The 12,052-nt window shown below is 33.9% G+C and overlaps 1 protein-coding gene across 1 annotated transcript; it reads right to left on the bottom strand.

The window, feature by feature from the left end:
• Positions 1–509: 509 nt before the first annotated feature.
• LOC110686646 (putative exosome complex component rrp40) lies at positions 510–6,429 on the bottom strand. Its single transcript, XM_021863250.1, has 9 exons — positions 6,209–6,429; positions 6,046–6,120; positions 5,425–5,511; positions 4,967–5,023; positions 2,975–3,067; positions 1,983–2,055; positions 1,818–1,893; positions 1,308–1,398; positions 510–1,092 (listed from the first exon to the last, which is right to left on the bottom strand). The coding sequence occupies exons 1-9, from the start codon at positions 6,257–6,259 to the stop codon at positions 973–975; spliced, it is 723 nt and encodes a 240-aa protein (XP_021718942.1). The 5' UTR covers positions 6,260–6,429; the 3' UTR covers positions 510–972.
• Positions 6,430–12,052: the final 5,623 nt, after the last annotated feature.

Raw genomic sequence — 12,052 nt, forward strand, 5'->3', positions numbered from 1 at the left:
GGACTAGGGAGGAGATGATGTAAGGAAATAGTATTGCAAACTTACACAAGTCAATGCCGGAATCCTCCAATTCCAAAGCACAAGTAAATGATCAGGTTCGAACTCTAAGTCACAAAAAAAGTTCCCCTATATCTCCACCAACTTTGTTAACTAGTAATAGTATGTAATAGTATTAGGTTGTGTTTAGTTAGGCTAATCATATGGACGTTTTTTTTCAAAGCATTGAGCTAGATTTACACATGTTTGTAAGCTAAAGGCCTTTCTTTCGAAGGCAAAGTGGCTTTGCCATAGAACAAAAGTACCTTTTCCACAAATCACAGCTCTGTCGCATGAGTAAACAATGTAATGACGGAGTTACTCACACAAAGCAGCTATCCAAGATACAACAAATTCTCCAGAGTTCACAGTAGTAGTACGAGTAAGATATAAGAAGCCTTCATCAGCCTCAGTTACAATACATTGAGTTCGCTTGAATACAAGTTTGGTAAGATAAACTTTCAGTCAAGCTATTAGCTTAAACAAATCTGCAAGCTTATCATTCAATATTAAGATTTTTCCAGATATACCTCCACCTATAAATGGGGTCTGACAGCAACTGCAACGGCTGCCAGCTAACTTTTAATTTAGCTGCTCTGCCTCAGTTGCCATCTCTTATGAGTTACGACAATAACCTACTAAGATGTCCATGAGGCAACTTGAAAGAAAATTTCACTATATAATTTTAATTCCTATGAAACCCAATGAAAGATGAACACAACCTATTGAACCAGAGTATTCATTCTACAAAGATCACAAATAATGACACCCCACCTCTCCCCTCTCTACCAGAAGCAAAACCCGAGACTAAGCTTTACAGATGAAGCAAGAACCTGTTATCTTTCAAAAACAGAGGAGAATCAAACCTAACATAATTTTGTAAATAAAAGTAAGGATGACATGACAAATATTCCTAATCTTTATCAATACTGCAGATCATTGTACTCTCTGAAGCAGTTTATCTACAGTAATCTTTTGTTGTGCGGCACTTAGAGACTCTGATTTCATGATTGCATTACTAACCAAAATCACTGTTGATGGAGATTCAGCATTCACCTGGAATGGAAATTATATATTACACCACAGGATAACATCAACAACTACCAGTAAAAGAGAAACGAAAGATTCTGAATCCAAAAAAGAAGACGATAACATTTATGCAGCAAGATAGGTAAAAACTAAAATCATAAAGATCCAATACTACGAAAGGCAGTAGCCAGAAAGCCAAATGGAGCATGATGTTAAGAAAGAGAATCTTCCAAGAATAATACCCAAACTCGGCCATTTAAACCAACAGCAATCTCGAAAGACAGCTTCTTTCCAAGACCCTCAAGAATTGGACATGTGGGAGTACTCAAAAGCCTACATATACGAAGTAAAGAGCATATATAATTAATAAAGCTGAGCAAAATAATTTCAAACTTTAAGCTAGTTTAAGATAATATTTTATCTTTACTCGCATAGTATTCAGATAATAACATGTCATATGCCTATCTACTAATAGAAAGAAATTCTTTTATTTCATTATAAGTAATACTACGTAAATTTCAAGTTTTTGATTGCCAGCAAATTTAAGAATGCATTTTATACTTTCATATAGCAACGTTGTGATATTCCACTATTATTTTGACTTTTCAGCCAAATTCACCAAATCTTCAATAAGAATGGCAAATTACATTTTCTACATACTTATTGCTAAGGAAATTTTTAAAATGCAATAGAAAGGAAATATTACCAAATTATGAAACAACATAATTAATTGGGGAGGAGAAAGCTCTTACATTCGTGAAAGCCCAGTTGATGTTTCAAACATGTAACCTTCCTTAAGTGGGCCAAATTCTGCTGCTTTACCGTTTGCTATATATACACACAAAATAACAGAAATAGGTAAGTTCATCATATTGATTCAGCTGAATGCATGCAAACTTGAAATGACCAGAACCCACCATCTGTGCACGATAGCTCTGGGTTCATGCCAGCATTTGTCTTAACAACACGAGCATAAAGCAAGGTTCCAATCTGAAACAGAAAACAGAGACTGATCAAAACACAAGGGAAAGCAAAGGGAAGAATGTAAAGTATTTTTTTAATATCCAGATCAGAAGGAAGCTTCACAATCTAACAGCACACTCAGCATCTACATAGACTACATTATCATATAATTTGGTTATAATTCCACTTCTCAATGAAGAGAAGAAACACAAACTCCAAGGCAAAAACAATCTCCCGACAAATCAAAGATAACATTTGTTAAAATTGGAGAAGTCAAGAAAGTATCCTCAATTGATATACCAGATAAAATATATTTACGTCCATTTAAGTCACACTGTCCCAAAGCACTTTAGTTTTGAAGCCAAGAGGAACACCAAGGCGCAAATGTGAAGGCACTTATAGTGTGATAGACTAGCCTTAAGGGAAGGGTCGCTTGTGGTGATGCAAATTATTCATTTAGGTTAGCTTTGGAAAAGGGGGACAGAGAGTTTGTCAGATGGAAAAGAAATCAGAATATATAGAGGTGATTAGAGAGGGATAAAGTAGGCAGATAATAAAGAGAGCAATTCCATTTTGTATAATTTAGCTTTTGGTTTGAGAATGTTCAACAACTCATAGGACTCGGTTGTAAATTACCTACTGTAATCCACCATCATCATCTTTATCTGCCTGATTTACTCCTTATTCTAAAAATTTAGTGCTGAACTAACATACACCACCTACCTCCAGATATATTTAAGCTTTATTCACAGTAGCAGCACGTAATGAGTAAATACAAAAATATCAAAATATATATAGAATTAGAGACTGGGTTTCTGTTGGTCCACGTTGGTCTAGACCAGTTCTAACTTCTAAGCACCCTGAGGTACTTTAATGAATGAGAAATTATTTAAGCAGTTCTTAGAAAGCAATTTCTACAACTCCAAAAGGTATTCAGCCTTCATACCTCAAACCTTGGGATATTACGCCTAATTACTCCTTCAAAAGCCATCACAGGCAAAACTGCCAATGTGGGTCCCTTGATGTCCACAAGAAAGTTCTGCACATAACAGGAACAAAAGACAACACATTTAAGTCCATATAGATTTACCAGTCTATAAGGTTTAAGGGAAGAGCAATGTCGACGTTGTCGAAAATAAAAATTAGAATAAAAAAAATTTCTTCTCAGAAGAGGTATATCAGCCAAATAAGGGAATAATGCATAATATATACTCCCTCCGTCTCATAATACCTGACACAGTTACTATTTTCGTCCGTCCCAAAATACTTGACACGTTACTAAATATGGAATGGAACCACTAATAAAAAAAATATTTTCCTATACTCTTTTTGGGACCACAAACCCCAAAACCCAATTTAATTCTACATTTTCTCTCTCCTCACTACCCCCACCTCCCCCACTTTTTGTTTTCTTACAATATAAAAATACAAAAGATAATCTTTTATATAATAAACAAACGTTTTAAATGGACCCACTTGTAGTTTTCTTAAACTACGTGTCCACCCCAAGTATTATGAGACGGACGGAGTAATGATAAGACTACCTTAAGAAGCATTTTCTGCAACTGCTTAAAAAAAAATCAATTGCTTATAAGAAAAAAATTAATACCACCAGTTTACAATGTTCATTTTGTCTTTTTCAAAAAAGTTGCTGAATAAATAGCAAATCAATGCTAACAATGACACCCAAGGGAAAAAAGCATAATGTTATCCTCTTGTAGAAAATAAAACATTGATGATAAATATAGGGAAAATTGGCTTAAAATAATACTAACTATCGTCGGTGTGTGCAAAATAATATGAACTTTACTATTTGCTATTAGCAGTACCACCTTTTGTACTATATGTGCAAAATAGTACGTCGGTCACCGGAAAAGTATCGCAAGGAATATCCTATCTATATTTATTATTAATGTTTATTTTTTTTATTAATTTTCTGTTTTCTTTTAAAAATACATATTATGTTAACAATTTCCTTTACAGTACAATCCAGATTAATAATACCCCCCCTTTGTAAGGCTTTTTTTTTTTTTCTTTTGAATTATCAATATGTATTTAAATATTTTTTTTTTCTAGGGTATTAAAATCCATTATTATTTTGATATAATTAGTTTTAATTTTTTTTTAACAATCCAAAAATTTCCCCACATTATTTTGGTCGGTGAATTTGGAGATTGGGCTTTTGAAACTAATTATATCAATATAATAATGCATTTGAATACCCTATATACTATTGTGTGATAGTAGAAATTACTACAGGTATTTTGAAAAAAAAATTGTTTAAACACATATTGACAATTCGAAAAAAAAAAAGAAAAAAAAGCCTAACAAAGGGGAGGGGAATTGTTAACATAATATGTATTTTGAAAAGAAAACATAAAATTAATTAAAAACAAGTAAAATAACAATAAATATAGATAGCATATTCCTCGAAATACTTTTTCGGTGACCGGCGTACTATTTTGCACATATAGTACAAAAGGTGGTATCGCTAATAGCAAATAGTTGAGTTCGTATTATTTTGCACACACTGTTGATAGTTAGAATTATTTTAAGCCAATTTTCCTAAATATAGTTCCTTTAGTTTTGAAAAAAAAAAAAAAAAAAAAAAAAAAAAAACTTCAATTATTATTAGATATATAAAGTAGAAACATGAGATGTATTATGGTCAGGTCTCCATACTTGAATAAAGAATATTGCAAATTCAGCATATGATCCTCAAATCCTCATCAACAATCAGATTCTATCTGTATTTAGTTGTTAGATTGCTTGTTCATTTTATACTATCAATATTAAGGGCACAAGGAGTAACAATTTTCATTGAAGAATTTAGAAGTTTAAAATTCGACAATGCCAAAATCTACAGCACAAGGACATCATATAAACTGATAGCTAGTAACAAAAGAATGGGAAGAAGCAAACAAATATAAATGCTTACATCAGCTCTGCATTCCACCACTATGCCAAGAACATGATCCTCCACACAAGGTACATACTGCACAAAAGAGATAAACAAGAACTTTTATGATCAAATAATGCATTTTTGCACAGCATTGCACAATGCTGTGTAATTAATCAAAGCTGACCAAACAAATTAAGGAGTATAAGTGTATAACCATCCATGTAAAAGCTATGATCAGCGATACAGAACCAAAAAATACATATATATGCAGAAAATCAGTCACATATCGTATAAAAAGCTTAAAATTGACAACAATTAGCTAATAATTCTTCATTGTTCATTGCAATTGGATTTACTTGAAGAAGTTAGAAATATTATTACTCATCAATCATCATAGTCCGAATTACTAGTGTCTTTTATCTCCTATCTTTGAAAGGGACTTAGTTCGGATTTCAATCACAGTCCATAGTATATAAAGAAAGCCTTGCTCTTACCCTTTTATGTGAGCCTTCAACCCAATATTTATTAGGCTTTGTGAATCTCAATTTGCCAGCTTTTGTGACAGATATTACATCACCATCCTGATACACATTCAAACAACATAACTAAAATCAACAAGCAGCAAACTTTCTTAGTAATAACCAGTGCTACTCAATTTCATCCATTTACGATGACAATGTTGTGCCTTGTGAATATCAAAATAATCGTGTGATAGATGACTTGCTCCCTTACAAACTACAAATTAGATTGCAGAGTATAAGGAGAGCTTATGCATAATAAAGACCAAAAGCTGCAAGATATTACAGCAATATGTGTCTTATTCCAATCAAGTACAAATTAACAATTTCAAATTCTCTTCTTTAAACCCAAATTCATCAATAATGCCTGAAAACTCCATCATATACAATCAAATTACAAATACTATGAATATCTTCTAAGTCCAAATAATCAGTAATCAAGCACTAAAGAGATCACATTAACACCCAATCAACCAAATTGAATTGGGTATTTACCCAATCACCCAAATTGCACCCCTCAAACAGAAACAAAAAATGAAACCCTAGAAAAAAATTGAAGCAAACATAAACCAAAAAACCCTAGAAAAAGGAATTGACCTGACGAAGACCACTCCCGAGTTTAATGGTAAGTTCCGCCATTTTTGAGAGATCCAAGACTACATCACCAGGAACCTGAAGAGGACAAAAATGGAGAAGAGAGATTGGAAAAAAAAAATAGAATTGAAAGGTGGACGAAAGTAAAAATAAAAAATAAACTTACAACAGTTTGATTTATGAGGGATTTGGGTATAGTAGATGATTTCTCTTCCATTTTTCAGTGTTCTTCGTTATCTAGACCTGCAACTTCGATTTTTGGCGCGGGAAAAGTTTTGGTCTGAGAGAAGGAGGGAGAGTGGCGAAAGTGGAGAACAGGCTGCCTGTGAATCGTCTAAAGGTTAAAGACAGTGAGAGTAGGCGCCAAATTGGGGTAATTCTTGGCCCTGCACCGTGCTTGTGAATTAAATGTTAAACAAATAAGATTGTGGGGTCCTCATGTGTAGAAAGGTGTAACTTTATACTAAGTACCTGCAAAGCTGTATTTTGTACAAGATACGCGGAGTTTTATTTACCCGTTGGGTGAACAGTGTGGCGTTGAATTAAAAGTTATTAATTGACAACATAAGACTTCATCGAAGGCTTCAACGGAGATGCCCTTAGCCAAGACTCCAGATGAGCAGGAGTGCAAGTCTATGCTGAACATGGACTGTTCAAGGGTGGACCCTCCTCAGGTGGGTATGATTTTTGAAACATGGCAAGAAGCAAACTTGTATTACAATGCTTATGGGAAGCAGGAAGGATTTGGGGTGGTGCTTGCTCAAAGTGCTTATAAGAAATTGGGAGGAGTAAAGGTCAAACGTGCCACAACTTAAAAATGTGACTGTTATGGTAAACCAGATACAAGGAAGAGAGTTGGGGGCAAACGATTGGCTAGGGAGTTAGAAGGGGAACCAGTAGCAACTAAGAAGTCCAAAAAATGTGGTTGTCTAGCAAAGGTATATGCTAGATTGTTGAATAATGGGAAATGGGAGCTAAAGAAAGTGGAGTTGAAGCACACGAACCATAATCCAACCCCTTCTAAAGCCTTGCTAGTTCCAAAGTATGGAATGGCTGAGTTGGAGAGAATGCCTTATGTTAGGCGGAAGCTTCAATTTGGTGATGATGTTGGGATCAGTACTTCAACCATGCATAACATGATGGCTAGCGAGAGGAATAGGCTGGAAAATATTGATTTACTAAGAAGGACTTGCATAATTTGCGGGCGAGGGAAAATAAGTTGAAATTCAAAGATGGTGATGTGAATGCAATGATGAGTTATTTTCAAATGATGCAGAAGAACAACAAGAATTTCTATCACATGCAGCGGTTGGATGACAACGGGGTGCTACAAGATGTATTATGGGTCGATGCTCGTAGTCGAGCTGCTTATGAAGATTTTGGGGACGTTGTGTGTTTCGATACGACATTCTTGTTGAAGATTTTGTTGGTGTTAACCATCACGGGCAGACAACCTTGCTTGGGTTTGCCCTAATATTCTCGGGAAACCACTTAAACTTTCAAGTATGTGTTGTTTAAATTCTTGAATTTAATTAATTTAATTTATTGCAGAGATTGTGTTATTGTATGTAATGGCTGAAGTTGTTTTCTGGTTTGTTATAATGTTGTTTAGGTGGGTATTTTCAACTTGGATTGATGCCATAGGAGGGATCCCTCCAATGGCTATCTTGACTGATCAAGATGCAGCTATGCGTAAAGCATTGAAGGCTACTATGCCACAAACAAGGCATAGATGGTGTCTCTGGCACATCTCTGAGAAATTTGGCGGCAAGTTAGGGAATTGCAAAGGGTATGCTGAATTTAAAGAGGAGCTTAAAAATATTATTTATGACAGTTTAAGTATGGAAGAGTTTGAGTTGAGGTGGAAGTAGTTTATAGCAAACCAAAAGCTTGAGAGTAACATGTGATTGGCTATTTTGTACTCTGGCAGGAATTGTGGATTCCGACTGCGATGAAGCACATGTTTTGGGACAGTTTAAGTATGGAAGAGTTTGAGTTGAGGTGGAAGCAGTTTATAGCAAACCATAAGCTTGAGAGTAACATGTGATTGGCTATTTTGTACTCTGGGCGGGAAATGTGGATTCCGACTGCGATGAAGCACATGTTTTGGGCTGGAATGAAGACAACTCAGCGGTCGGAAAACATTCATAATTTTTTGATGAATTTTTCGATAAGCATACGGGATTGTGTGAATTTGCTGAGAAATATGTAAGAGCTATGGAGCACCTTTTTGACGCAGAGAGGCTGGCAGATGGAAATTCTGCTGTGTATCTTCGTGGCCTGGTTATAGATTTTAAGATAGAAGAGACGTTTAGGAATTATACACAGATGCGAAATTTGTGGAGGTGAAACAGGAATGCAAAAGGATGATGTATTGTAATTGTAGTAGCGTGAAGGAGATTGGAGACGATTGCTATGAGCACCAAATCAAAGACAGAATTTATGTGTACAGTGATATTGATAAGAAGGTAAAACCTATAAACAAGTGGTGATTTTATCGGGTGTTGTACAATGCTAAGAGTGAAGAAGTGGAATGTGAGTGCAAGTTGTTCGAATGCAATGGGATCCTCTGCAGGCATTGCATCAATGCTCTTGAGGTCCAACAAATTGCTGATGTGCCAAAGAAATACATCTTGGATCAATGGTGTAAAGATATTTACCGTAAGCACGGTAGAGTTAAAGTTACATACCATGATCTTTCTAAGACTCGGGAAGTGGTTCGTTATGACAAGATGATGGTAGCATTTGAGCCAATTTCATGTCTTGCCAGTGAGAAAGACGAGACATTGAACATGGTTGTTGCTGGCTTTCAAGGGTTAGAGACCAAGATTAAGCAAGTAGCTAAACCAGCCCTTCCATTGAGTAGTGTTGGGGAGGCCAAGACTCAGAGCACACCACATAGTGTAAACAAGGCAGTGGTTCCCACTGATTTTTTTACGCCTTCCTCTTTGGGTATGAGTGTTATTGGAGGGGTAGACCGGCCCGAATGTGGAGGAGAAGATGCGATTGTGAATCTGTCACAACCAATTGTTGGTGGGATTAAGGATCCGGCTACCAATCGGGGTCCTAGCTATGTGAGAGCTTCTAGGTTTATGGCTACTTTTGAGGAATTGTGCAGGCATGAACATGTTACTTTTCTAAATATGAACACTTTATAGAGTTTAGGAGATCACCCCGTAAGAGGTTCGTGTGTCACTACTTTACCCATTTTACTCTTAGGATTTAAAATATACAAGTATAATTTATTGTGAACATTGTGAGTTTTTTAATGAGTATATTTTTAATTTGTTGACGAATTGACAATTTGGGACTTCTTTCCCTAAGATTTGATCCACCCTTTTAAGGGTTTATTACTTAGGATAAATTTTATCAATGAAAAAGATTTAAGAATCATTTTAGTAAGGAGTACCTTTTATGTTATTGTTTATGAACATTTAATGATATGGTAATGAACATATAGATAAAGAGATGATATAGTGTTGAGATTTTAATGAACTAGTATTGATAAGATAATGAACATGTTCATTCTACTTGCTAAAGAAAACGTTTTTTAAAAATTTTATAATAACATCTAGTAAACAATATTGATTATTGTAGGGATTTTGACATACAAAATATATAACTCGTTTATACATCAAATATGTTAAAAACAATATACTATTTTAACAAGAAATTGCCTATAACTCATTTATCATCAATCTTCTTGTCGCCCTTCATTTTATCTTCAATATATTTCGTTCAAAACACATTAGTTGAGGCATGTATTCGATTTGCAACTTCTTGATTTTATATTCCTGTATAATAACAAAACCAATATATATTATAGTTTATTATTGAAAAAAAATAAGTGTCTAAAATTTAATAATATAAACATAGTAAAATATGGCGTAGAACATTCAATAACATATAAATGAACGTATAGTAGAAGTATGATTACGTACATTTAAATACTTACATTATTTGTCTTCAAGTCACAAATTCATTTTTGTTTTGGGTATTGGACATGCTCCACAAGTCCACAATGAATAACTTTATATAAAGGTTGTCTATACAGTGTTGTGGTGTTGTATATATTAGTACATCTTTTCAAAATAAACTTTTTATTAGGAAGAAATGAACATTATGTTTTCTGAAGATGAACATTTTAATGATTATTAAAATTGACAATCAATATTAAATTTTTAAAATTCATTAAGCTCATTTTTTAATGAATTAATGATATGCATATGAACATTATTCGTTTTATGAATGAGCATTTGCTATTTTTATGAATTAAAATCAAAACGAAAATGAACATTTATCAGAAAATCTTTTTCATGATAAACTTAAAATTACATTTCAATAACCCTACGAGTATTGATCAAATTATCCAGATAAGTAGAACAATTAAAATCTGTTTTTAATTTTTGTGTCCAACAGTTTTGTAATTTAATAACACACCACAAATTAATTTAACACAAAATAGAGTATATCATACATAATTCAACTATAATTATAGAAAACCACAATAATTTGATGGCTAGAATTTTCTGGTGAAATTGTAAAATTAATAAAAAAAAAATAAAATCAATAAGATGCAGAGTGTGTAACTGTGTATACCTTACAATGAAAACAAAATTAGAAAGTCGACGATGATCTAAATTGTTTTAAAACAATCAAATTGGGGGAAAAAATAGGGTAATACAATAGTCAATGAACAATCATATCATTTTTTTTTTTCAAACTTAGACTTACATTCTACAACGATTGGTACCTCAATATCGTCCTTGCATCGGTAATGAAAATTTGGTGAAAAACAAGATGAATGGAGAAAATTTCTGGACAGAGTAAACAAGATTAGAAAATTTGTATTTATCCCTACCCTAGGGTGTAGGGATAGATAATTATGTCTATGTTCGTCCATTTATATTAGCGGGTCGAGCCTAGCTCGTCCAATTTTTTTCAAAATTGTTGTCCAAACCCGTTTGTCTGCGGCCTGGGTAGGGCGGGCTTGGCAGGCCATCCTGTCCGTGAACATCTTAGAGAGAGTACTTGTAATTTTTTGTTTTTTTTATCTTATAGACGATTTAGCCTTTTAAGCATTTTTTTTTTTTTTTTTGAAACATCTTTTTATGCATTTATATATTAACAAAACAAGGTGAATCAGGATAAAAAAAAAAGTTGCTATAGCAGAGGAGGGGGGCTATTGAACCATTTTTCATGGCCACATTGTTGATATGTAAAATGTAATTATTGGTGTTAAGTTTGGAGCTTAATATGATTATTTGCATCATGTGTTGACTTTTTTCCTTTACAATGAATATACAGTTATGTTGCCGGGGGATCAAACTCATCAAACACTCAAGCACAAGTGTCATCGATACATCCCCTCAATACCAAGGGTCATGTCAATTCTTGGACTATCATTTGATTTTATTCTATTAGTTCTCCATAAAAAATGGTAAATTAAAAACACGGAAAAAGTAAGCGACGATTAATTCAAGACACAAGTTGTAGAATGAATTTTTGTTTCTTAACAGTACAAAAAATGCATTCAAAATTTGACTAGCAGATTTATCAGTATCAGTATCAGTAACAGTGTACCCAAGGTACAAGGAGAATACGCTCTTAATCATAAAACCAAGAACACATGGTCAAAAGAGTATGTTACTCCGCATAATTCGGCTCTCAAGAGCCAGAAAATTTCAAAAATGGAGGGAAAATTTGCTGAAAAAGGTATATATGGGCATAAAATGGTGGGAACTACTGATTTATCAGCTGTTATTGGATACCCCATTTCACAGTAAAATTAGGCATCATTTCAAAATCAAATGTACAAAAAAAAAACATATAACAATTGCTTTGGCGTGCAACAAGGCTTACAGAATTTTAAGAATATGATGTTTGGACAAAATAAAAGATTATGCATTAAGTGAAGGCAACTGTCTGACAGCACTAATTTGTCCAACAGCCAATATAATGGTTAACAGACCAGCAGTAGGCCCTAATGACAATGAAACTCTTACTACCA

The sequence above is a fragment of the Chenopodium quinoa genome, unplaced genomic scaffold, assembly GCF_001683475.1.
Source record: "Chenopodium quinoa cultivar QQ74 unplaced genomic scaffold, ASM168347v1, whole genome shotgun sequence".
Lineage (NCBI taxonomy): Eukaryota > Viridiplantae > Streptophyta > Magnoliopsida > Caryophyllales > Amaranthaceae > Chenopodium > Chenopodium quinoa.

Excerpts from the sequence above, each read along its gene's own strand:
- LOC110686646 (XM_021863250.1), bottom strand. The coding sequence starts at position 6,259 with ATGGAAGAGAAATCATCTACTATACCCAAATCCCTCATAAATCAAACT. Across the intron at positions 6,121-6,208 it reads CCCTCATAAATCAAACTGTT|GTTCCTGGTGATGTAGTCTT; the intron begins GTAAGTTTATTT and ends TGTCCTCTTCAG. Across the intron at positions 1,093-1,307 it reads GTTTAAATGGCCGAGTTTGG|GTGAATGCTGAATCTCCATC; the intron begins GTATTATTCTTG and ends TTTCCATTCCAG.